Below are 27,381 nucleotides of genomic sequence, written 5' to 3' on the forward strand. Positions count from 1 at the left end.
TCTCTCTGCCAGCCCCTCAATTTAGACACGATTCCACCATGACACAGGAAGACAATCTCAAAATAAAGTAGTACGGTTACCTCCCATGTCTACTGACCAGGAACACAACCCCTCCCAATGCCCACCAAAATTTCATACCAGGGAAAATAAAGGCCATTACCAGAAACATTAATAGTGTACAAACAGGTCATGTCTGTAGCTGTCTGCAGTCATATGATGATATGGCTGTTAAGTAGTATCTGATGTTTGAAACCTTCAAAAATATGTGAACACGTGACTTTTAAATGCACAAAGCAGCATCAGCCAAGGCCCCTAATTGTCCTGAGCCTTATAAATATACTTTGCTCTTCCTAACTATGTCCGACAAGGGGTGCAGAGGGAAGGATTTTCCTTTTAACTGTTCCAAACTCTTCTTATAAGGAAACCTTTTTGAAATGAGTCACACTGCAGAGGCTTTTAAACACAGCGCTATTGAGCTGGCTTCTTCCTGTGGCATTTTTCCATGTTTACACAGCCAAGGAATGTGAGGGTGCTTCAGAGACTAGATATGTGGGCTTCAAAACATTTAAATGCCAGCACTTTGGTATTTAATCTTCAGCTGCAAGGTTTGGCTGATGAATGTCAAACCCATCATAGCGTGGCAGGAAGGCAAAGAGAAAGGCTGTAATGGAGCAATTCGGCGCCAAACCAGACATTAATTGATCTTGCATAATTGCATAGGAGACTTTGATGACCTTTTTAACTCTTAATACAAAAGTCTAGAGGTTTTCATTTTACAGACAGTTCTTCCAAGTTCCAGCCCCAGATTAATGAACTTCTGTTACTCAAATAAATTAATTAAAAAGGAGTAAACAAAACAATAATCCCAAATCAAGCAAATGCACTTTGCTTCCTGAGCATGCTCCAAAAGCCAGACAAATGGGGCATGTTGGCTCAGGATTTTTGCCCATGGGGGAACTCCTAGGGACAGAATTCCCCCAGGAAAGCTCAGCTCCATTGCAAAGCAAGGCATGAGGAGAGGCTGGGAGCTTACAGCCAGCTTTTCCTTGGCACCTCTTCCTCGCCCTGGGTGTGTGCTTTTATAGCAAAGTGGGCACCATCTACCTGGTAAGATTTCAAGAAACTACTGTTTAAACATATGAGCAAGACAAGATTAGATTTTCACCTGTTCCTAAGGTTGTGTTTATACAGTTGCTGCATAACTAGAAAAAAAATGAATCCAAGGAATAGAGTATACTTTAAGAAATCAAACTTTGGCTTACGTGGGACTGAGGCATTATCCTCCTCTTACAGATGCTCACTCACAGACAGCCTAATCCAAGAGGTTAGTAAAGTCTAACTTCAAGCAGTTGAAATTATTTGGCTTCTTTCATGCTTATAATAAGCTTGACTGAATCCATTCCTGGACCAGAGACCAGAAGGCCTGGCTTCTCATCTCATTCTGTTCATCACCCTCTCTAGAGGTAATCACTCCTTGCTGATGGGTTTATTGCCTTCTCTATGGGTTACAAACCAAACTTCCCTTTGAAGTAGAGGTGGAAATGGAGCAATGTTCAGGGAAAGTGTGAAGCCTATAGCCTTGTCTCTTCTGAGTTTATCAAGGAGTGGAGAGATTAAGAAACAGTGAGCTGACCTCAGTCTCCAGGCTTGCTTTTGTGCTTCTTCTGTCTCCTCCACTAGAACCGAGATAATATGATTGTTTACCTCAAAGATGAGCTCCAAGAAATGAAGGCCAAAACGGACATGGAGAGCTGCTACATGAAGAAAAGCACAGACCTCCAGGTCCACCAAACCCAGAAGAAGTGCAGCAATGCAGAGAATGTCCTCCACAAGGAAATTCAGGTAAGCCCTTCCCCATGGCCCCTACTGGAAGGCATCTCTGGCTAGTAAGGAAAGAGTCCTCCCTCACTCCCCAGCTGCCCTTTCTGTTCTCCATCACAGTCACCAACACAACTTTGTGAAGTGGATCAGGAAACTCATCCAGGTTAGAAATCTTTATCTCTTCCGTTGCTTCTCTATATTGTCCTGCAAACAGCAACAGTGTGGATGGCACAGCTGCAGGAGACAGTGGCTGGAGGCAGGGACTGCTTAAACTAATACCATCGACAGAGAAACAGACCATAACTATGCCCAAAGGGTGTAGTTACAAGGCTACTTAGCAACAGCAGCCCAAGCTCCCAGCATTGCCCACAGCACATTATGCTGATAAAGCTGTTTGTGTGGCCATAAGGTGAACCAGCCTAGAAAACTGTTCTGATTTTGCAAGGTGTTTTTTTTTTTTTTTGACTGATCAAGGTCTGATCTAGTTGTCCCTTTTTCATGGATGGTTCAGGAGCAAGAACTGCCTTGGTTCATTTTGTCACTGCGAAAAAAGTCTGTGGGCTGGCTACACAGAGAGCTCCTGCATTCTTGCTCACCAGCTTGGCTTTCTGCAGCACGTGTGTGCACACACGTATGCGCTAACATTGTTTCTCACGTTTTCTGTTTGCGCTGATCACAGAAATTAAGGAGCAAAACTGATGAGGAGATTCGAGTCCACATGGAGATTGAAAATTTCCTCAGGCAACACTATAAGGTATGTGTGACTGTCTACTAATGCTTAAAATAGCAACTGATAAACATTACATCATCAATCAGTGCCTGAAGAAAAGCAGTTACTGCTCCATCAAATTTACCAGGTTCATGATTGCTGCTGTTTGAATGGCTACTTATCCTCAAGTCTTAATTAACCCAGCTCTCCCAGATTTGGGATTTGCTACATTTGGATACATTTCCTTAAAATTACAGTTCATGCAATGATTGGCATTGTTTATTCAGGTGTTAGGGATTTTTCCTCCCTCAGTTGTATTCAGCTAATTCGATTTATTTAAACCTTCCTTGGCAGTAGCTGGGGCTCCCAGCGACTCAGTGAAGAGTGCTACTGCACAAAGCGAGGGCAACAGTTTCGCAGACCCATGTGTTGCACCATAGGGGGCACTAAGAAGGAAATGAAGCCAGTTTTGCCTTATCTTGATCTGGGGAAGAATCAGGGTTGGAAAATTGCTAACTCACAATCATGGTACCCATTTTCAGCAGCAACCAACCATGAATGTCCTTGTGCTGTTGATCCAGGGGTTCAGAGCTTTCCTATCATCAACAGCAGTAGCCATTACAGTGAGTTACACTGGAAAGCATCTCATAAACTGTATGACTAGAAGAAAACCTATACTCCTGCAGGGTACCTAACATCACTGCCAGTACAAAATTTAATAGAAGATAATAAATTTTTTAAAATGTAATTTGAGGGCAAAAAAGTGCTGTAACTTGTGAGTAATTAAATAGTGTCCTCTATATCCCAGAGCCTTAGTCTCATCAACACTTCATAGTGACGGGACTTTCCAAGTACAAGCTACAGCCTATTTGACCTCTACCAGAAGGCAAAGTACAAGCCTTTCTGTACTGAGACAGCAGCTGGTGGCTTTATAGGGGCTCACAGAGAAGAGGATGACCGTGCCCTCCATCTCCCTTGTGTGTCCAGCTGTGATGCCGTAATGAGATTGATGCTTTTCCTCAGATTATTTTTCCATGCAGGCAATCATGGCTGTTGCTATGGAGAAGTTATTTGTGAATGGGAGGAAGTCATCTGGGTGACTGTTTCAGCAACACCTGCCCTCCTATTCACAAGTAAGACAAAGCCAAGTTTACAACCTGAAATAGCGAAGTGCTGTCCCCTGGGACCTTATTCCTGGTGCTCTGAGCTTAATCCAGAAAGCGGGTAGGGAGTCAGGCAGACCATAAAAGCTTTCTCACTGACAAATTGTGTTTCTTAAACCCCCTCTCTCTGTATACACACAAAGAATGGCTTCTGGTTGTCACTTACTTCACCAGGACTGACTGTGCACAAAACAAGCCTACAGTGCTTCTCCATTCTTCAAGTACCTCCGAAAGCCCAACCTCATCTCTCTTCATCCGCAGTGCAGTGCTGCGGCTTCCGTGATAAACCCCCAGTGAGGGGCCTGCAGGCCACCAGTAATTTATCACTAGTCCTAGGGGTTTGACCCTTTCAAGATGAGAAGGAAACACTGACCATGCAAAATTTACAGGACTCTTACCACCATCCTGACAACAGGCCACATAATAGTAGCAAACCTTTCCCCTGTACACTCCGTACCATGCTGAGCACCACTCTATCCCCATGCAGAAGGTGGAAGAGAAGCTGGAATACTGGGTGGACAAGTATGAAAACGACACAGACACTAAAGATGAAGAACTGGATGCCCTAAAAGCATCAAAGGCAAACAACTTGGAAATGCTGCAGAGACTTGCCAAGGAGGTAAGCAGCAGCATCTCAGTGCTCAGCCATGCAAAACTGCATCCTGGCTTTCTCCTACCCTCATTCAGATAGGCAACCAGGACCACGGGAAAAAAAAGAAATCAGTGATCTTGAGGTGTAGGGTGCAATTATAAGCACTGGTCCTAAGAAGGCAGGGACCAAGTAAGTCATCTTCTATTTGCCACCTGTAACATCAAGGGAAGATGATGATGTTTTCCCTACTTTCAAATACCAGCAAGTAATCAAAGAGCTACCGCCAGCCTTTGTGAGAGGCAAAGACACTGTTCCATCCTATCAGTATGCCTCACCTTAGTTTGTTGCCTTAGTCTGAACACATCTGCTCCTTCTAGCAACAATGGGGTAAGACAGGCTAAGGCTGGAAAAGGCAGCTCATCTGTTCCTGCAGACACACATTCACAGCTGCACAGTGCTATTATAAGGGAAGTGATTCTGGTTAAAACCATTCCTGCCCCACACTGGTTTCTTGATCACAGCTATGCAGGCACAGCACAGTCTGCAGCACAGGGCAGAGAGGTGTCTAGAAAAAAGGGTGTTTTAAAGCCAGAAGAAATTACCTTGTAATCATTCCTTACTGCCACTGGGTCGGAGACTTAGATGTTTCCCTGCCTGTGGGCTCATTTTTCACTCTGTACACTGTCATCTCAGTGTCCCAAGTGTGTTTGTACATCATCTGCTGCCTAGCCTGGGGGAGCTCAGGTCCTTCCTACCACCATCTGTTGCCTGAGACGCCATCAGACAGCCATTTTACACCACACGATCAGAGGGTTAATTACACCCAGGCCGTGAGAGGTTTCACTTTGGCAGCAGCTCTCAGTGCCTTAGGACTGACAGTGGTAATGAGCAACATTTGCCATCTGGATTCAGGAAAGATCAAGTAAAGGAGGTGGGGGAGGAAGGCCACGCTTACACATTCCCTTTGGGCTGCCAGGGAGCTCCCCAGTGCACGGGGTGGGGATCCACACCACGACCCACCGGCCAGAGCAGCCCTGGTGGGGCTGTGAAAAGCATGTAGTAAGGATGAGATCAATAAGCAGCCAGAGGAGAAGACTCTGCACCAGGGTCCAGGTGAGCCTTGCCCTGCAATGGCAAGCTGCTGGGCAGAGTGAGCCTTGAAGGTTGGCTCTGCAGTTTAGGGGACGTGTTGTTCATGTGGCTGTTGCCACCCCTGTGCTATCTTGCAGTGCCAGACATTCGAGGAAACCATCATTAGCGACCGGGCAGAAAAGGAGGCTAAAAGAAGACAACTAGAGCAGGATGCCCTGGAGCTGAAGAGCATCTTGAAGGTAAAGGGGAGCAAAGCTGAGGTGGTGCTGCTCCATCAGCAGCTGGGAGTTAATACACAGGCTTTGTTCAGGCAGAAAATGGCCTGAGAAAGTTGGCTGGTGTGGGGTGGCACAAGCAGAGGACAGACAAAGCCTGTCCCTTTCTACTGGAGCAGACACAAAGCCAGCAGCTAGCTGCAGGTTTGAGAAGGGAGTGAAAGGGGAGAAGCCAGTCTCCTTACATGATTTGGGGCCGTGCCCGCCACTGCGTGGGTGATACAGGGAGGGTCACGGGACAGTTCCCCTGCTCGTCCCCTTGCCACCAGCCACATGCCCTCAGCCCAGATGTGGATACCTCCAGCATAACCAGCACAGGCCCAGCCGCTGCTGTGTGGGCCAGGGGTTCCCTCCTGCGGCTGGGGAGTGTGCAACAGACCCTTGGGCCGTTGAGCTGTACCAGGTACCCCAGCAAGTGATTTCTTCTAAGACCTCTCTCTCACTTCCAGCTGCAGGCCTGGTGGAGAGGTACAATGGTCCGCAGAAACCTTGGCCCCTACCAGACCCTCAGGAAGATTTGGGAGAAACAGCTATCAAAGCAGAAAGAAAAAGGGGAAAAGGAAAAATCTGGAGCAAAGAAGAAGACACGATAAGTAAAGAAAGCGGCTGCAGACATGCTCCAGGGCTATTGCTGGGCAGGCCACTACAGTCGGTCTGTCTGACAGGACAAAATAAACCATGTAACAGAGCTCGGGCTATTCTAGAGAACACAGTTCATGACAGACATGGTTAAGGTGAAGCTGCAGTTAACTCTTAAGATCTTGAAGCTGCCCTTGTACAGTAAAGACACAGTTTGTCCAGCAGATACACTGTATCTCCCAAAGTGCTTTATGGAAACGTGATAGCTAGTGGGAGGTAATCCTGTTAACAGCCCAGTAACTCACCTGCATGGGATGCTCTGCACCAAGGACCTCCCCTGCAGACCCCAAAGCACTGGCCGTGGCTGAAGCGCTGCTGTTTGCTGTGGCGCTGAGTAAGGCAGGGAGGCCAAGTCCCCCGCATCTGGGCTCAAGCAGCTCTCCCTGCTGTCAGTGCCAGCATTAGGTTGGCAGGGGGAAAATTGCTGACAGCTTGCAGCGTAAACACAAGGGCAGTCAAAGCACGCAGGTTTCCATTCCCACAGTCCTGCAAAATGTCAGCGCATAGACAGAATAGCTCCAAATACCTTCTGACAGAGGGGAGGAACAACGGAAAAAGACAGCCGGTCGCACTGCCTACAGGAGCTGGTCTGTCACAGCCGTACCCACCACCCTGGCCACCATCTCTGCACAGCAAGATGAGGCAGCAGGCAGGGAGCGAAGCTGCTGGGGAGCAGCGTGCTGCTTTCTTAACCAAGAGGGGAGCCCTCTCTCCTGACACGACTGTCAATCACACGCAGGTCTGTGCACAAAGCAAAATTAGCCCTGCGGTTGAGCTGGCTGGTTTCTGACACTCCCATGCAGGAAAGCAAGCTCAAGCCATACAAAGTCTGCTGTGCTCTTTGTGACGAGCCCGTGCTGGCCCCATCTAAACGCCCTTGTGTCCAAGCTGAACTGTGCCAAAAGCGCTAAAGTTCAAGTGAGATGACTGAAATCATGAGCAGAGAGCCTTTCTCTCTGAACGGGAGGAGGGGGGCTGGTGCCCAAATATCAGGCAGAGCCGATTGTCAAGGGAGCACTTAAATTTCAGATGCTCTAGACAAACTTGCGTTATAAATTATCAGTATTACCCCTGGAGCACTGCCGCTTACTTGAAACCAGCACACATTCCTGTTCCAGCGCTCGTACCAAAGCCGCGAACACATCGCTCGCTTTCCCTGGTCCCCACGCAGTACTAAGAGCAGGGATCACTCCAGCCCGATGCTGGCAGGAGCCGAGCCAGGACTGAACTTACACCCCACGTCTGCACTGTGGCTCCTCCTTGCAGGAGGCACCGCGGAGCAACCAGGGGAGTTATATTCCTGATTTTAACTCTTCTTTTTCATGTGCTGCTGACTTGGTATGTTTCATTTAGGACCAGTATTTTCCGTATGTGGCGGATGTTAACAGGTGACCTGTTCGAGTGAGGGAATGAAGCTCGATCATAAACTCTTTGGAGATTTTGAGCTAAAGAAAAAGTGGGATAGAATGGAGGGGCAGTAGATCTCTACTGTTTATATCAAACTCTAGGCACACATTAGTAATACAACCAAGTAAGTAACTGAAATTTGAAACATGGAATCAGCTGGTCTTTGATTTTCAGCAGAGAACAAAATAAAACATAATTCTGAAAAATCCTCCACATCCAGGGGTTCTGCCAAGGCTGGGCTCCCTTTCAAGCCCCAGTTCCTGATGCCAGCCTAACAGCACTTGTTTTTACAGTACATCAAGCCCCTGGAGCTGTAGTGAACAAGCCAGTAGGAAGTTAACACACTGCACTGGATCATGAAATAATTCAAAACTTCCATTTTAGTGACTGGTATCTCAAAGAAAAAAAACCCAAACCAACCCAAACCCATAAATTACATAGGCACAGCAGTATGCTTCCAAAATTAGGAAACTCTTGTGTCTGCGTGTGTAGAGGAAAGGGTACTTCTTCCTTTCAAAAATGATGTAATAAATAAAAACGCAACAGCAGAACTGGGTTTGCTGGTCCAGTAAGGTGGGGAGTGCCAAAATCTCTTACAGAATCCCAACACTACTCTCCCGTCCACTGGGCAGTAGTGTGACAGGGACAAAGGTTTTTAACCTGACGGAACCCCCGTGAGCTTATGCCTCCCCAGTAAGAGCAGCACGCTCTTCCTTGCCTGGGGACCATGGCCACGCTGCCACCCACCTGTCCAGCCCTTCCCAGAGGCCGTGCTCTCCTTAGAGCCTTACCTTGCTCGGTCAGAAACCGCAGTGGACTTCCGTGTCTTGGCTGTACAGCTGCCAAGTAAACAGGCTGAGCGCATCCAGCGATGGGAGCGGAGAGCAGTGTCCCAAAACCTGGCAGTTTTGAGGAACTTTGCCAGGATTGGTACTGCTCGTTTTTTCCAGCTATGGAGATGGGATCAAAGCGCACATCCATCATATTTTCTGCAGGGAAAACCAGAAATCAAAAGCCCTTTGAAGAAACTGGTTTCCAGGGAGGTAAATGGAGAAGAGAGACTGGAGACTGAGAAGCTGGTTAGGAGGAGGCTTTAGTCAGAGGGGGAGAAATGAACACCAGGAGAGAGCTGGGCAGCCCTCATGAAGGCAGGAATGGAGTTGTCCCAAGTGACCGGTGGAGTCACCAGGAGGTCAAAAAAGGATGCTGAAGCAGCTTGGTGAGCAGGGAACAGTACCACAGGGGTATGCAGCATGCACAAAGTAGGGAGGGTTTGTGGATCTCTGGCAATTTCTAGGCTTTTTATTTTGTTTTCAAGTAATAAAAACTAGCTATGCAGAGGGAAGAAAAGAGGACTAAACATTTTGGCTATAAGAACAAACCTTTCAAATGCTGCAGGGGCATGAAGCAGGGGTGCAAGTTTTACAGATCAAACCCAAGATAGGATAAAACCAAGCAAAAGATGAGAATGGCAAGGAGCACCAGTACTGGCAGCAGCAAACTCCCCAAACCTAGAATGTACATTTTACTTTGAGGAGGGAAAAAAAAAAAAGGGGGGCGGCGAGGGAGGAACAAAGGATTCTGTACAAAATTGCAGCTTCTCAGTGTCTGGGGAGGGTTAAAAATATCCCCAAGAAAAAGTTTCTGAGGTGGCTGAAGAACGTGTGTAAAAATGCTGGAATTTTTCTATCCTGGTTAATTATGAAAACTAGAGAAACAAACCAGGTCCATTAACTGCCAACTGTGACGATGTGGAAGGGAAATAAACACCCAACACAGAGGATGTGAAATTCATTGATGCAACAGAAAAACAGCAGGAAGAAATACCGTAATTCATGTAAGTTTTAAAACTTTATTTCAAATTACCCATGGTTTCCTTTTATATTATCAATGTGCTAAAAGTTCACACTACTGGCAGAATACAGGCAATTTAAAATAAAGTATACAATATTCAGACACATTTATATGTAACAGACTTAGAAATTATGGAATGTATTTACAGACATACAGCATGGGATGAAGCTTTAAAATCCTTTACTCTATTAATTACACGTTTACACTGTTTTCAGAAATAACAAAATTAGACTGCTTTGTAAAACATCACAATATCTATACCAAAGAATTTTTTAGATGTCCAAATTCACCTTACAAGTCCTCTGGTTCTAAAACATCTTTTCAAAGAACCATTTATAGTCATAAAAGGGTAAAAATACCATTTGCCATTGTGTCAGTACCAAGAACAACAGAAGTGTTCTCGGCGCTGTAAAAAGTTGTCTCTGATTCACTTTCAGCAGGCCACCGAGGTCGGGGCCTTTCCGAAAGCCTCCCCCTTCACAAGGGGGAAGACCCAAACCCTGGCTGTTTTGCCCCGACCACCGCAATGCCATCAGGGACTCCTCGGTGCCCGTGCTGCTCGATCTCAAGAGTGTAACCTTGCTGAGCCTCAACGCTGCTCAGTGCTCGACATGGTTTGAGGAAGGATGGCGACACAATGGGGTCAGTGTATAAACACCAGCAAGCACGAAACACTCAGATGGATTCCTCCCACATCCTCCAACACAAATGTGCCGGAGAGGAAAGACAATTGCCTCTTTACTTTAACACACAAAATAGAATTTTATACAAGTTTGCTTTAAAATATTCTTTTCATGGGATACAACAAAAATTGCACATAAATACACTGAAAAATCCCAACTCATTTTGCAAAAAAGAACTGAAGTTGTTTTTGGTATAATACATTAAATAAACCATATGATGAAACTTCAGGTTTGGATTTTTGTCCTAAACATTTAGTCAAGATTTAGTGTTTGCCAGCATGAAAACACAGGATTATAAACGTCAAACTAACATGACCACATACACTGAAACTGCCAGAGTGAACCGTTGCTTAGAACAAAGTAAGTGGTACTGGGGACACAACACCTGCCCAGCCATGCAACCATTGCGCTTTACGTGAACTCAGCTGCTGTGCATATGCACCGCTCGTACGGAAGAGTATCTGTGTTAACCAGGCACGATAGGAAATGGCCACTTCTTGCAGTTCAGGCTCAACTCCCCACCCCATTAATTCCTAAGAACTAGTATTAATGAAATGACAAACTTCCACCAACCTGAATACTGTTAAGTTTCTTTTTCCCTAAGTGCTGGAAGCTGGACTGGAGCAAACAACACACCCTCATGATTCCATGAAGGGAATGGCCTTCTTAAAACAGGAATATTTAAATAGTCCACAAAGAGTGTGCTGTTAAAAAGTTAACATGCCCCTCTAACACCACAAGTGACCTAATGTTGAAAACGAAGATGAAGTCAGTGCCCCCCCTCTTTCAAATTATGTGCAGAGACAAACATACAAGAAACACTTGCGGCCTATACTGTTTGCTTGTGAGTGGCAGAATCTTCCATTCAGCAAACTACAGCAGAGACTTCAGATGCTTTCATCTAATCCTTTAAGAATTACCAACACTCCTTGCAAGCAAAATTAAGTGAAACCCAAGACCCACTTAAGGAGGAAAGTATGTCTGTATGGAGCTGCTCTCTTCCTATGTGTATTGCAAGTTATTGGCATTTTAATTTCTTGCAGGGCTCAGGGCAACATGCTTACCCAGTATCAAAAGGCTTCTCTTTTCAGCTGTGCAGTTTTAAGTACCCTTCAGGTGTTCTTCTCCACTTGCAGCGTGATCAACCAATGCCAATAAGAAGCAACTGAGATAATTATGTGAAATAAGGGATTCAACAATCACCACAATGGACCTTGAAAGAAATACATGAAGCAAAACAGAGCGCAAACAAAACTGCAAAATCAAAAGGGGAAAAATCCAGCTAAGACCAGTCCTTGCCAGTGTTCCCATGGCAGGTTTACTTCAGGAAAAATGACTTAGCTAGCTTGTTCCCAGTTCTTCTTCCTTTATCCCCATGAAATCCTCTTGGTGTATTCTGCTTCAGATATATCCCCAGATGGAATACCTCCGATGCCTGAAGTTGGTCTCAGACCCCATGCACCATGTTTTAGTAGCAAAAAGTTCTGTGATGCTTTAAATTGGCCAAAACCTAACAAAGGAACTGCATGGGTGGAGAACTGGATTTTGCAAGGTCTTTTTTTGGGGAAAAAAAATAAAAATATTGTAACTGATCTAGTAGCAAGCTTGGCCTTGTCACTAGGACCAGAGCACACAGAGCTAATCTTTGTTTTGCAGGTCAACTTTCCAGCAAAATGCAAAACTTGTTGGCTGCCTCTCCCATTCCTATATATTGAATTTCCATTTTTATGTTAAGGAAAGAGGACGGAAGTAATGGTAGTTCTGTAAAACCAGTGCATCTCTACATAAATTCCAATGATAAAAAGCTTTAATTATTAAAGCCTTATCAAACCCACAAACAGAAGCTACCTTTTGAAACAGATTGCTGCTTTGGCAATATGCAGCCCACCTGTGGAAATTCAATAACTGTGTTCTTAAAATGGTAAATTTCTCAGTGGCTGACACACTCACCAGTGCTGGCATGTCTGCATTGGATGTCTCAGCCCCTAATAAATGTATTATTTGATAACAGGTTTCTAATGATTAGCATGGCAGGCTGTAATTCTTCACGCTGCAGTGAAAATACATACATGGTTCTTGATGACATCTAGTCATCATTTGACAAAACTACTGAATAACCAAACGCATCCCTACATGACCAGAAGGGGAGGTGAGAGGAGGTAGATCATCTCCCTCCGCTGAAGTTGGAAAAATTTTCAGAGAAAGACATGTTAAAACCCAAACAGAAAGTGAACCCAGCAAGAATGCTAATGTGATTAATACAATTTGAACAGTTTTTGTTTAGTATCTTTTACTGCAATGTTTCTTGTGGAGAAAACATGCAGTATTTTTTCCCTTGGGGAAAATTTTTTTTTTTTCCTTCAAATTTTAAGTACTGAGGACACGCCAACAAAAGTTACAGCTGCATGGGGTTCAGCCCTGTTATGAAACACTGCAGGTTAAGATTGTGTGTTGCAATTTTTTTAATATATAATAGAAATAGCTGTTGTTCTTTCGAGGCAAAGAAATTCCCTTTCTTTGAACCCTGCGGGGAAGGAAAGAAATTTCATTTCCCATGTGCCCACTGCAGCAACATCCTTTTTTTTTTTTTCATAAATGAATTCCCCTAGGAATTGCTTTCCAAACTCTACATCCATGTCTTCTGTCTACAAGGTCAGTTTCTACAGCTGGCTCCAACAGCCAGCCACTGGAATTCCCTGCCCTCCTCCCAGTGAATTCAATTTTTTTTTTTTTTTTTAAATAAGGGGCAAAAATATTGATAATAAAAATGTTATTGGAAACTGTTGTGATCTCCAAAAAAATGGAGAAATGAAGTAAAACATTCCTGTCAGGAATCACGGAAACTCATTTCCTTAGAACAGAGCTCTGTGTGTTTGGATGCACTGCATGGGCAGTAAAGTCTTCACGTCCTTCTGCTTAGCCAAGGTAACCCAAAAGGTCCCGGAGGTCTTTACACAGCAGACAAGTGGTGAAGTTGCTGCTGCTTTGGGGGTGCCAGCTCCAGGAGCGCCTGGACAGTCACAGCTACCTGTGTCAAACCCTTCTCTTCTAAAATATGTAGAGGCAAACATAATTGCTCCTGAATGGGGAACAAAACAAAGACAAAAACAAAATGGATGAAAAACACTCAACTGAAAAGAAAAAAAAATTAAGCAAAAGGTGACTGAAATATGAAATGTTATGGACAGCTAGCACACACACAGGTATGAAATGAAATTTCTGCTTTTAACTAAAGAACCATGAACATGACTAGTCAAAGGAGGAGGCCTTGGGGTAATCCTTGTGTTTATTTATTAGAAAATAGTACAAATAAGAATTTGAAAAAGGATTGTGGGAGAAGTGGGGAATAGCAAATTGTCCTCTATCTCTGCCCACACTGAAATGACAGCAGTTTATGAAACCAAAAGTAGATGAACTTAAGGAGGGGGAAAGCTTTGCTTCAAAAGGATGACCTTGCTACAACATGCAGTAGAAAAAGAACCATGGCTTCCTTTCCAAAACAAAACTGCCTTTTTGAGGGAGTCCTCATGTAGCAAGCCTGTTTAGTTGTCAAACATGAGGAAAGACCTGCTTTAAAGCAGAGAATGAAATACTAGTGTGCGCTATGGAAACACTGTGCAACAAGCAAGCCTCAAGAGGAAATGTCATACTTAAAAGCAATTCTCATCTCATGAGACACACTGCCCATCTGAAGTCCTTCGGCCTGTATGTATGTGCTGATCTCTACCATTACAAAAATTCCTCGGAAGACACAAAAAAGCAGAAGAAAGTTTTATGGAAGGAAAAGAAAAAAACCCCCAAACTTGCTTCTATGTATGACTGAAATAACCTTGATGACAAATGCAGAAAATGCCATTTCTCCTGTTCAAGGCAATGAGAAATTGACAGTATATTTATAGGCAAATATCCATCCTATGTTATGTGTGAGTCACTACCACTTATTTATCTTCCAGAAGTACACCCGCTTAGCAGGTTACCTCCAAAATCATCCTAAGGAATAAGAGTAATACGCAAAATGCAAAAGGAGGTTTCAAAGTGTTTATTAATAAATGTGCTATTCTCAGTCTAAGATGGATTTAAAGCCTCATCCTACGTAAGTCCTTGGCACATCCTGGCCATCCTCACTCCACAACAGTCAGGATACATGTCCAACAGTTCTCTGTATCTGTAGAAAATAACCAATGTGTGTCCTTCCTATAGAGCTACAGAGATTATTTTTCACATGTTATTTCCATAGCAACCTGCATTTCTCCATTCTTTGAACCTTTACTGATTTTTGATGTTAAAGAATCCTTCAGCATAAACAGTGGCAGCCAACACTCCTCCCGCAAAGCTCAGAGTGGAGAAAAGACAAATGAACCCAGACTGAAATTCTCACAGTAAGTCATATGATCAGGTTGAAATACATTTTTCTTCCAGCAAATTTATGGTTTTTTTGAAAAAAGTGTGCTTCTTGAGAAAATACTTGTAAACTTGAGCAAATATGCCTTATCTTTTTTTCTTATGTATGCAAATAGGTAAGAGGAAAAGCTTTGGAATGACTCAATACCACAGACAGTCATGACAAACAAAATTTAAAAACTGGAAGGCACTGTTAGTGTAAAACCCCTTGCAGCTTTCATCACAGTGTTCATTAGAAGAAGTTAAGGAACATAGGAACCGAGTTCATTTTAGTTCATACCAGTAAGCAGTGCAAAAATAGCTTATTTAAAAATAAAACAATCTTCCCCTGTCAAAGGTCCTCTCTTTCCTCAACAATGTTTTGCTTGGACAGAACACTGTGTGATTTGGAAAGAGGGCATCAACTCCTTTACTTGCTCCTTTGTTAAATACTCACTTTATGTTACAAAAGCTTGTGAGACCCATGTACACATAACACATTTTTACTGGTAGCGACCACATTTGCAACTAAACTCCTGTGTATCTTAAACTGTGCTTCAGAGTTGTTACCAGGTTAACGTTGGAATGCTAACACCACTTAAACTGGGCTTACAAGCCATTCACTGTATTTTCAGATATAATGGGAATTTATTGAAAACACATTTGGAACAGCCATTTTACTTAACACTTACCTGTCACTGGTCTCTGAGCAGAGTTCCCTGAATCAATCTACACCCTGAGGAGACATGGTCTTTTGCACATCACATGGGGAGTGCCCTGAAGTTCTGAGGTGTCCCTGAGACATTAAAGCATTAAAGCACCAGGATGCTTTTCCTGGGGAGGGAAAAGCTTTGAAGCTTTATGGAAGACTACCTGAGTTTTGTAAAACAGTGAAGAGAGATCGTGCAGCTGGGACTTGTATTTCTGCAATTGTATGATACAAAGGTTTCTGAAAATGACAGGATAAGAGGAAGAAGGGAATAACCATGGAACAAGCATGGGTTGGGGCATCCACAATCAAGTAGCGACTCAAGAAGTGTTTGTTAAGTTTTAGCCAGAGCACAGTAAACTGCTATGACATTCTGTGGTGTCTGATAGAATCTTAAAGATTTTTTCCTTCTGTGCCAGAAAACTTTTCTCTCAAAGCTGTTGAAGAGCTCAATTTCTCTGAAAATTTCCTGCTTGATCTGTTATAAAGCTCAAGTAGCTCAGGATTCACTGACAGTTATTTTAAAAATCCTGACTTAAAGTAATATGCCTGAGTCTACAAATATGAGAAGTCAAATGCTCTCAGAAGCAGGATAAGGGACTGGGGATAAGAAAAAACCCCTATAATTTAAAAAGTCCTGTGGACAAAACTTACCAGACCATGTCTCCTAAGACTGTAAGATCTTATCAGGAACACTGATGTTGAAAAAAATACTTTACATTCTTTAACATTTTTCATCAGATAATCCTCAAGCAATTACCAAAGTGGGTGCAATTCCCATTATACAGACAGGGAAACTGAGGCATGAACTGACAACGCAGTTTTCCCAGTTCTACGTCACTCATCAGCAGACTATAGGGTGCACCCACATGTCCTGAACTCAGTCCCTTGCTCTAACCCACGGACAGCACCTCCTCCCTTGTAAAAGCGTTACATCAGCTAAATATGACACAGCAAATACAAATGTGAATTATGTCACAGATGGTTGTGTGGGTGCACCAATGTGTTTACACATCGTACTTGTCACCTCTGTCCCATCAGTGGGAAAGAAAGCACTTCATACACACAGTCTTGACAAAAACCAAAATTCTTTCCCAAGCACCGGAGTGATGGAGGGAGGAAGCAGCAACACTATCCTTCAGCTAGAGAAAAAAGACCCAGCGATAGAACATACAGAGCGTTAGCATTAGAGTACAGTAAAACACCACAAAGCCCCAGAGCTGAATGGAAAGGGAGACAAGACTGGATTCTTCTGAATCTGTCCCCAGGGAAAGAAGAGTCTCAACTGTTCTTTTAACGCTGAGGTTTAGCTGAAGAATGTCAGAAGGGGAACAAAGATTGTCCTGTCCAGAGTGTGTGAGCAGGAAGGGAAAACAGACAGAAAAAAAAAGGTCAGTCAGTTAGCCATAGCAACATCCACGAAGCAGTCAGTCATCAGACATCTCAGATATAACCTACATGTTCAAGAAGCATATCACAGCTGGTTAATTCTCAAAGGAATCTGCAAGACTCCCATTGCAGAGAACTCACTTAATGCAAATACTTAGTGTTCAATGAGGTGCCTGTCACCTGTACAGCTTAAACATGTAACAGTCTTTGTTGTTAAAAACATAACAGTTTACACATGCCTTAGTGAAAACTGTTTTTCTCCAGGGGAAATGAAGAGGCTACAGGTTTCTGAGATGCTGTTGGCACTGAGTACTCACCAAAGCTAAGTCTCCACATGTATTTTAGTTAATGAAGACAGTAGGACAAGGGATTATTTATGTGTAACTGATGCTTGAACGCAGTGTCCTGCAGAAATATCTATTACTAATTAGAGTTTAAGTGTTCTGTAACTATTCCCACTGTGTATCTTTTCCCTCCCTTTCACACAGGTAACTGCTATAAATCAGTGAAATCTAGATGCACATATCAATGTGTTCAACTGTTGCTTTCTTTTGATGCAAGGGCTTTAACTAGCGAAGTCCTATAGAAATAGCTGCTCCACTGTGGTGCCTGTAATTAGAATTTTCTAAAAGTAGCCTTCCTCTTAGAAGGTAAGTATTTCTACATAGATCCATGCTTTCAGAAAGCCTTTTATTTTTGTAATTAGAATTTAAATGAAAGGAAATACCTGCAGGCATCGTTTCAAGAAAAATATACTAGGCTGCCACGCCATTCTTGCATACAGATATCTTACATTCACATCTCAGTAGGTAAGTAATGTAGACATGTGAGAGCAACTTTAGAGTTCAGGTGGGGGTATTTCATTAAGTTTCCCCAGAGACACTCTCCTTGAACTCTTTTCACATTAAAGCAAGAAATACGAGAAAAACAGGAGGGTCCTAGACGCTAGGTGTAGCAGATGTAGCAGACTGGGTTTATAAGGGACTTTTTCTTGAGTGACTTTTTTGTTTGTTTTTAAATGTGGGTCATTTTGGTGATCTGCTCTGTACTGCAATCTGATGAAAATTACATCTTCATGTTTGAGGGAGCTATAAATAGGGAAGCTGGGATGGAATTGAACAATTTTGCCCTAGACAAATTTATATTGTGCAGGTCTGCTGGGAGTAAAAGTCTGAAGTTTCTTAGGGGACCAAAATAGTGCAGGATCTCAAAGTACTAATGATCACTTACAACTCTCTACCATGTTCCAACAGGATTCACCACCGAGTCATGTGAAATTGCCAGGCAGCTCAATAAATATGCTGTCCTAAAATCCCAATGGGTCAAATACCTGCAAGTGAAGCTATCTAAAAACACCAGGAAGTACTGCATAACTAACTTGAGAACACTGCTTTTAGAAATAGCTGGGAAATCAGCCACTGGGTCTACTCTTCCCTTTCACAATACAAAAGAAAGAAAACAGCACCTATAACAGAAACACTAATGCTTAGCAGTGTAAGAAACCAAATCAATTAATGCACTGGAAGAAAAATTAAGAAAAACATGACGTATCAAAACTATTTGTACTGACACAGCTGCTGAATAAGACAAAGTGGAAAGGACAGGACAGCATAAAACCGGGTGACTGGACTTGGATGGACTATTTTATATGTTCCCACCTCCTACATCTTCGAAGTTTCAGAAGGGGACAATGAACACCAGAAGATAGACTTCTACCACTGGTACATAATAAAAGAATTAGGATCTATGCAAAGATAGCTACCATGAGAGAAAGGCCAAAAATACTGTGACTTGTTGCTAAGACAGTAAAGATGTTCACATAAAAGAATTATTCTGAAGGAACATGAAAAGCTTTGGGATAGAAATAACACATGCAAAACACCATCCAAATTTTATCCCACTTTTAAGCTGTCAAATATCTAATCTTGAGAAAATGTAATTGTTTTTATAGAAATACCTTGCAATTCTAAAGGCAGACTTGAACTGCATCAGCTATTATGAATTTGAGGCACAGCAGTAAGTGAATCAGACCTCTGACAAACTATATCTGACTTCATTTTGCTCCAGAAGACAATGCAAGGTAAGTCTGATCTACACTGCAAGACATAGCTTATACCTGAACCTTCTAAACTTTTAATAATTTTGTTTTCATCCAATCTTCCAAAGAAGTTTTTACTTTCTGAAGCATCATACAAAACTGCACCCAAAACATTATATCAGGATAGTAGAAATACATACCTGAGGCACTCCAATCCTCCTGCAAGCTTCCAAGAAATTCTCCACATTTCGTCTGCATTTTGCCATTGTAAGTTTAGGCTGCAAAGAAGTAAAGGAGGCAGTGTTCTTAAGTGACAGGATTTTAAAAGATCTTTATTTTTTTAAGTAAAACTCTTAATAAATCTCTTTGCCAAAAACATACTGCACTGACATAAGCTTGTCTAATTCAAAGCAGGCTCTGTTGAAGTTCGCTCTTCTTTAAAAAAGCAAGCCCAAATTTCAAAGCTATTTTATGAAAAGCTAATTTATGAGTGCTGGATGTTTTTTAAAAAAGACAATTCTAAGCTGTGCAATATTTATATACAAGGTGTTATATAAAACTGGCTAACACTTTCAGGGACTACCGTATGACAATTTAAAAAATATATTTTGAACAAAACATACATGCAGGGCTTCCATGCTGTGATTTCAGAGCAATTTCATGATATGAAGCAATCTGGAGTCTGTTCTGGATTATTACAATACAAAAATATATATAATATCAAACCATATTTCAATTAACAAAAAGATTAAAAAAATGAAGGCTAGATGAAACCAGAAAACAATGGAAGAAAACTGGAATTGAAGCTTTCTGCTTGTAAGCCTCCTGTAGATGTGTTTGATGTAGCTGTTTGAATTGCACTAACTGGCATTTTTTCAAGCAAGCTTTTTTCTACAGTTAGCTTTCACACCTCTACACAGATATATGACAGCACAGGCTGTCTTGTTTCTATTCTTGAAGCTTATTCTTTTCTGGTTAAAGAGACACAAGCTTCCTGCTCCTTTGAACAAGCTACCCACAGTCCACATAGCAGCAGGCAGCTGCCTCTGTGGGTTCAAAACTTTTCCATAAGTGGTGGGGTTTCTGCCCTGTCCCCTCAATGTGCCGTATCTCCCCACCAAGAAAGCAGGTTAAAGGCTAGTGCTGACTTCCTTCTACTGAAGGATGAAGGGAATACAAAGATCACATTGTGACTGAGGAATGACATGATGCCTCTTCTGCTCCTGGAGCTGTGCAGCTAAAGGCTGCCTCTTCCTTGGGATTTATATGACAAAGCCATGATTTAATTCCTAACACAGAATATTCAACAGCACACAAAACCAGGCCATTGAAAAGATATTCTCAATGACGCAAGTCTTCTGAATAGCGGCTGTATGCCTTTTCTCTAATGATTCCACAATCTGCCTAAAATGTTGGCATGTCCAGTTCAATCGTTCTCAAAATAATGAGGACATCTGCTTGTTCACATTAAGTCCAAGAGAGAGGAACCACAATGATACAGTAGGCAGCCCTGTAAGTGCCAGTTCAAATTCCAGGCAACACAAAGCCTGACTCCACAATAAGGAAAAGCAAACACAACATGCATGTTTCAACTTCTTCTCCCAAGAACAATCTTCAGGGTTTTTTCCTTATTCATACAATTTAAAGGTGCATAACAAGCAATCTGCCTGTCCATACTACTTTTAAATAGCCGACCCTAAATATTTTCACTGAACTTTCTGACTTCCACAAATACAGATTAGGTAAATAATCTGTCATTATTTCACAGTTCTTAACCTTTCTCCAATTTTGTGCTTTCCCTACATGATAGAGAGTAATGCACCCAGAAATAGATCATCTTCATTGCTTTCCAGAAACACTGCAGTTAGGCAGAGTAAGAGAAACAACTTCAGAAAATTTCAAACTTCTCTGTGCAATTCCTTCCTTGCTCTGAACAGAGCCCAGATACAACCTTTTTTTCTCTTATCACAAAAGTACGACTGGATTTGTTTTGTTCCAGGAGATGCTGTTCTCCAAGTAGCTTGAGTGTTCTCTGCTAAAATTCCAAAGCAGAGGAATTTGTAGTGCTGTAAAGTGAACACAGGAATCAGCTTGGCTTCTCCACCTGTTTTCGCTGTCATGTATAGTGGAAACCTAAACATTGTAGAGAATGTTGTATTTCCCTACTATCTGTTTTCCTGAACTTCTTGGACCTTTTGATCTTCTGAAATATTCTATTTCAGTTTTTATGCTGAACTGTCTCTTATTTCACTAGTTTTAAAAGTTAACATAGGGAGGACTTGAAAATGTTAACACTTTCTTACAATTTGGGTTAGAAGTAACTTCAGTTAAATGAAACAAACCCAAATATAGTTTCTTTTAATGACGCTATATACCTTTTTTTTAGAGAGAACAGATGGTTATTTTTTGTCATGTACATTCACAGAGCAGAATCCTCAGTTTAGCATTTGTCTGGATTACAGGACTTCATTGGATGTTATTTTGGACACCTATAAAATACTATCATTATTACATACTTACAACAGCAGGTGAGGGGACATGAATGCTGGGAACAGATCGGGGACGCACGTGATTAGCTAAATGGCATAGAACAACACCATCGGTGAGAGCTGCTCCAAGATCACTGGGCAACGACACTTTCAACCGTGATTCTATATTCTGTAGAAAAACGAATATGGACACAAAAAAACTAAGAGCTGGTTTCCTCCAACTGTTTAATTCTGCAGAACATTTTATAAGAGGTAGAGTGCTTGCATTACAACTCTCTGTCCAGCCTCATGACACTTCCAAACAGCTTTCTGAATAACATCAAGGAAGGCTCTGCTCACTACTGTGGCCCAGAGCTGATCACAATCTGGGAGCAATTGAGTTCAATGATGAACAGTTTTCATTGTACAGTACAGGGGACTAATACAACCATTAGTCAAAAATAATGGAAATCAGGGTCTAGGAACAGTATACCTAATCCTACATATTCTCAGAGAATGGTTCAGCCAAGAGAAGTGAAAATAATTGTCTTTGTGGGTTGGAGGATAACACAGCTAACAAAAGTCAAGACAACATTTTTGCCTGTAAAGAAAAACCTGAACTACTTGGCATAAATATTTTTTAAAAAAATGAGGTAGTTAGAATTTGTATAAGGGAATGAATAAAAATTCAATTCAGGCTTTTAATCTTATTTCAAACGCTGTGTGAATTTAACTGAGTTGTTATGCTTTATCTAAATTTTTTCAAGTATTAAAAAAAAGAAAGAGATTTAAGCTTACCTGGGAAGTTGAACAAGAGACAGACTACATACAAAGAATTCTGACATAAAAGAAGAGAGGGTCTGCAAACAGCACCAAGTTTTGTTTTGTTTTATTTAAGATAACTTTCTCCTTTTAGAGAAAGGAGATTATCCTTACTTTAAAATTTACAAAGAGAAGGAATTCTTTCTGTCCATCTGGGATGCTTATGGCTTTTAAAATCAGCTTTAACAAGTAGGAATTTTTATTTCTTGGAAAAGTTCAAACAATTAATTAGAGCGCCTCAAGGAATGCCTTCATGCTCTCCAGAAACAAGTCTGGGGCAAAGCAGAGCAGTACCTTAATGTCATGTGGCATTTGTAGTATTCACGTGTATTGTCATTGCATCCTGGCACAAACCAGGGGCATGGTGGCCCTGAACAGACAAAAAGCACAAGTATAAGGAATATTTGTGCCTCAGATGTTCTGCACTTAACTAAGGATAAGGCAAGAATCAATAGATGGATCAGAGCAAACAAGGAAACCGTGCTGTCAGCATGAATGGCAGTAGTCCCTGCAATCCATCTGCTTTTCTGTGGGCTTTACAGCAAATAGGAGTTTAAAAAAAAAAAAGAGATTAAAAGGAAGACAGTGAGGCAACTTTCCAGGGAGTTCCTTCAAAGTGTGAAGGCTGATAAGGAAGAAAGAAAGCACACATTCATTTTAAAAGCAGAGATCACCGGACACTCAAAACCAGGAGTCAGCACAGTTTATTTTACAGAATTTGAAGCTAACTTTATCCACCACAAAAAACAACACAAACACCACTGCATCCATCTGAAAGAACCACTTAGGCTGTACAATGCCATTTAATTTTGGTCAACTGTGCCCCATATTGGTTCAGTGAAATCAGTCCAAAACACAGGGACAGATTTAGCAGGGCACACGCAATGCATCTACTAAGATGTCCGCCAAGTGGCTCCTGGCAGCGCTTACCTTACGTAGCTGCTCTATTAGCTCTAGCTCCTCCTCTCGCTGTTTGGAGTTTTGTCTTACTCTAGGGTCTGCAGAATCATTAGCAGGAGACAAGGCACGGGTAGAAGATGAAGCAACAACTAAAAAAGTAGCATGAAGGAAAGAAAAATCACTAAGCACGGTTTGGCTGATTGTCCTTCACTGCTGTACTATACATGCACACACAAGGTTCCAGAATGGGTACAGTGCATTCCTTTTCACAAATCTGTTTCTTTCATTTGATCATTAATCAAACTAATGATCTACTAATCTAAATGAGGTGTTCTTTAACACATTTTCCTTTCTGTTTAGATTCTGTTCTTTCTGTTGGATAATAATCATTCAGAAAGGAGGACAAAGTTTTGCCGGATGGCGTATGTTGAAACAGCTCAATCTTTCTAGAGAAATTGCAATTTTGTTATGTGCTACTGTGCAATGCAAAATTTATCAAGCTGCCTTCATCTGTTGTTAAAGGCTTTTGTGCCATTTACTTAGTATCTTTTTAGGTGTAAGCACAGACCAGGAAGAACAAATTCCCACATTTCCCCAAATATGACAAAAGAATACTTGACAGCTCTAAATAAAAAATTGCTTATGCACAAAATATTTAATGCCATGTGTCTACAAATGGAACTCTAAAAGTAGTTTGATGATAATGACCTGAAGTAACAGAACAGTGCAAAACCTAGGTAATGCAGATGTTAATATAATGTAGCAAAACTAACTAATTTCTGAGCTATATAACCTACCTTTGTTCGCTTCATCCCTGACAGCTGCTCGGAAAAGGAAACTCTCAGGTCGCTGGGAAGGGTTTCTATAGGAAGGCGGGGCTGCATGGCCAGGATATGGAGGGGAAAGGTGGACTAAACAAATGTGGAAAGGCACAGGAAAGGAAAGGAGGAAGAAGGAAATGGTTAAATAGGAAATGGGTTCAGCAGTGTGGTAATTAAAAAGAACAAAACAAAAATTTTAATATAATAATGACAAAATAAATTACAGCCATGCATGATAAAAGCGCAGAGCAGGAAAAGGCACTTCCAAGGACACTTGCATGCAAAGCACATTCCACATACCAATTCCACCAACTGTTCTGACTCTTGCTGAATGCATTTGTGTGCCAAAGCCTGTATGAAGGCCTAAACCAGCCAAATCCTATGCTCTGCCTGAGGACATGCTTCACCCCTGTTGTCTCTTCCCTCAAGTGTTGCTAAGGGGACCCAAATAACTGGGTAAATTCTCAAACACAGCAGAGCCACATACAGAGATGGAAACATATGCTCCCTTCTCTTCATAGTACAAATAAGCAAGCAGGCATTTTGATGTTATTTTTCAGAAGTTTTTTTTCCTTTCCCTGTTACCTGTCTGAGTGGTAGGTGAGCCGGGGGAAATGGTAGATCTGTCATCGCTCTGTGGACAAAAAAAAGCAGAAGAGTATAAATGGTCCTAATCTAGAAAAGCTGTGACTACATTTTAATTTGCTGTGTTTTAAAAAAAGGCTCCATCCATCTAAATGTATTTCAGAAAAAAACCAGAAATGTGAAAAAACAGTACGTTGCTCCCCAAGTCTCATGTCTGCAGAAAATGACAAAGCTTTTTCTTTTGCAGAAATGACACAATTGCTTTTTTCTGAGGAAAAACAATGATGAAACAGCACTGACTGTGCAATGACAGATCTTTGTTTACTTTTCTAACTGAAACTTTCAAACTATTCTTTGCAAAAGGGACATAGAAAAACAATTAAGTAACATGCAGAACCTGCATTACAGCAGCACCAATAAGGATACACCTCTGACACCTTTGCTAATGCAAAACTGCTGTTTACTGAACATCACTCTCCCTAGTGAAACACACCATAGTTTTACTACAGTACTTACACAGACTAATGATTTCTTGTGATGAATGCATTCAGTATAGCAGTTTCCACAGAAGAGAAAGAAATATAGAATATCTGTATTCAAAAGTAAGCTGGTAAAGCATACAACAGGAGTACTTTTGATGAACTCAGCCTGGTCAAGAGTAAATAGTCTTGTACAGAAACAGCAACATCAAAGACAACCAAGAACCCCTCAGAGCAGAGACTGGTTACCATGTTTTTATAGCTTAGGCCTCCTGTAGACAGGGCCTAAAGCTAAGATGAGGTAATACCTACTACAGTTTAATCAGGTAAATTGGATTCATACCCTACCTGAACTTTTGATTAGAAGCTGACAGACTAACACCTGTTAAAACAGATGTGTGGATCCAAGAGTTTTTTGTTAGCTTTACTGGTGAATGATAACAGCAAGAGATACCTTGACAGGACTGAAGGTAGAGGCATTAGGCAGGGTAGTAGCACAGCTTTCTTGATTCAACCCTGAGAGTGACTGAATGCAGAAAGAAAGAGAAGGCAGTAGCAGCATTAGCAAACGGCTGACAGGTCATGCACAAGGTGGAATGCAGTAGACAAGTTAAAAAGGAAGAGGTGATCACAATCACATTCTCAGAAACTGTCAACAGGCACAGATACATACTTGCTGAACTACAGTTAAAGCCTTCCTACCCTCCTGAACTTTCTGCCTGACAAGCTTGAGAGGTGCGATGTTTCTTTTACACACAACATAGTGACATGAAAAGCAGAACTAAGCACAGTAACTGATGCAAAAGCTTCTTTAGTAACACCTATGCCATCAGGCAAAAAGAAATTTTACCCTACACCAGTTCATTCTGAGTCACTATTCAAAATAAATAGCTTTCTTTTTAATGTTTCAAGTATGTTATGCATTTTTACCATGTTATTTTCCTATCAACTTTGTAAAATCAGAGAAGGCCACATCTAACAGGCTCAAGAATACACACTTCGTGTCTGCCACAAACACCTAATGCTGATCCTTGTGAATTACACACAAAGTAAATAAGATTCCATGAGTGGAACCTAGCTCTCAGCGAAGATGGCAGTGTTAAGATTTACAGTGTTGCCACACATAAAAGTGCAGCCAAATTTCAATTATAATCAATATCAAAACCAACCAAATTAACAACTTTTCATGTTTACAAAACAGGAGCTCCAGCATGCCAATCTGTCACTGACAGGTGAATCTAGAAGGTCAAATTCTGTGCCTTACTGAAAGTACAATCAAAATGTTCATATTTGAGGACTGAATGGCTCAAGAATGAAACTATACTTTCTGAAACAGCATTCAAATAGCAAAGTGGCAGTTCAGCACAGGAAAAGAACACCAAATGACACCTAAAAACTCTACAGATGTGAACAACACACTTGGGTGTGTTAGTATTTAATGATTTGCAACTATTCTGCCACTTTAGAACAGTACAGCCAGGAAGGACTAGAAGGAGAGGCTATACTGGGGGCAAGCCTTAAATACAAACATCTTTAGGCCCTATGCAGACTTAACATCTGATCCTCAAGACGGTCTCTTTCTCCACAGCAGTGCAGAGCAAAAAATCATGGGTTTCTTTTTTTTATTTTGTTTTGAAGAGTTTCAAAATATTACTTGACTTAAGCAAAACATTAGCTAGTATATGAGAAGAGTAAAATAAAACAGAAGTAGGTGGTCTGTAACATTAACATAACTGTTTATTCCTGTATGAAAAGAGCAAGACAACCTTGATGCAGACTGACAAGAAGTCATCACAGTCCACATACTCAGCAGTGGGCGAAGGGAAGGGGAACACGGCACACCACAGGGTAGGACAATCACAACAGCAACACACTGCATGCTCTTCACCTGTTTGCGAGTCCCTGGCCGCCTTTTAATGGTATTGGTGTTATTGTCAATCTCAAACACAAAGAGAGGCTCAAAGCCATTCTGTCAGGGACAGCAAGGAAAGACAGAGGGAAGAAAGGAAGAAGTGAGGCAAAGAACAATTGTAAGAAAAGGTAGCCACAATACAAAAGGAACCAGGATGCTGCAATTCAGACTTAAAACACCCTACTGCACACGTCGCCTTTGGCCTCTAGGTCTAGCACTGAAGTCAGAGAAATCTCCCTGGGCTAGCACTGAAGTCAGAGAAATCTCCCTGGGCCAGAAACAACTACAGATACAGGGACTGCCAAAGCAGAGCCCAACCAGAACTCTGTACAAACCAAATAAGGATATTTTAAGGGAATTTGATTATTAAACATTTGAATACACAAACGGATGCCAACGGTCTGAGAGAAAACTCCAGGGTACAAGTTAGCATAATTCAAGTCCTGCTTACTTTACCCATACCATTATTATTTGTAACACACTGATGCCTAGAAGTCTTAATTTAAAATGTTTCAGAGATCCCATGTGCTAACAGTAACACGATGGCCTCAGGCCATGTTTTAGACCACAACAAGAAAACACAAGGCAATGAAGGGAGCACAAGGCACCAGTGACACAAAGGTTAAGAAAGGAAGAGGTCACA

General features: G+C 41.8%; 2 protein-coding genes across 15 annotated transcripts in view; one reads left to right on the forward strand and one right to left on the reverse strand.

Annotated features, from left to right (window-relative positions):
• DRC9 (dynein regulatory complex subunit 9) overlaps positions 1 to 6,321 on the forward strand; it is a 24,090-nt gene extending 17,769 nt beyond the window's left edge. Inside the window, exons 6-10 of the mRNA XM_075031582.1 lie at positions 1,681 to 1,842; positions 2,501 to 2,575; positions 4,181 to 4,312; positions 5,515 to 5,616; positions 6,102 to 6,321. Coding sequence (XP_074887683.1) covers positions 1,681 to 1,842; positions 2,501 to 2,575; positions 4,181 to 4,312; positions 5,515 to 5,616; positions 6,102 to 6,245 — 615 coding nt within the window. The 3' untranslated portion in view covers positions 6,246 to 6,321. The remainder of the gene's footprint in view (positions 1 to 1,680; positions 1,843 to 2,500; positions 2,576 to 4,180; positions 4,313 to 5,514; positions 5,617 to 6,101) is intronic.
• LRCH3 (leucine rich repeats and calponin homology domain containing 3) overlaps positions 1 to 27,381 on the reverse strand; it is a 96,251-nt gene that overhangs the window by 15,823 nt on the left and 53,047 nt on the right. For 4 of the 14 annotated variants that reach the window (XM_075031580.1, XM_075031571.1, XM_075031575.1 and 1 more), the window contains 8 exons: positions 26,715 to 26,795; positions 25,281 to 25,352; positions 24,348 to 24,396; positions 23,739 to 23,852; positions 22,972 to 23,090; positions 21,272 to 21,409; positions 18,952 to 19,029; positions 9,537 to 16,667 (listed from right to left, as the gene is read on the reverse strand). In XM_075031580.1, coding sequence (XP_074887681.1) covers positions 16,467 to 16,667; positions 18,952 to 19,029; positions 21,272 to 21,409; positions 22,972 to 23,090; positions 23,739 to 23,852; positions 24,348 to 24,396; positions 25,281 to 25,352; positions 26,715 to 26,795 — 852 coding nt within the window. In that variant the 3' untranslated portion in view covers positions 9,537 to 16,466. Of the gene's footprint in view, positions 1 to 6,536; positions 6,778 to 8,489; positions 8,688 to 9,536; positions 16,668 to 18,951; positions 19,030 to 21,271; positions 21,410 to 22,971; positions 23,091 to 23,738; positions 23,853 to 24,347; positions 24,397 to 25,280; positions 25,353 to 26,714; positions 26,796 to 27,381 lie in introns of those variants that run through there. The other 10 variants (XM_075031581.1, XM_075031570.1, XM_075031577.1 and 7 more) reach the window with 8 other exon arrangements.

The sequence above is a fragment of the Buteo buteo genome, chromosome 7, assembly GCF_964188355.1.
Source record: "Buteo buteo chromosome 7, bButBut1.hap1.1, whole genome shotgun sequence".
NCBI lineage: Eukaryota > Metazoa > Chordata > Aves > Accipitriformes > Accipitridae > Buteo > Buteo buteo.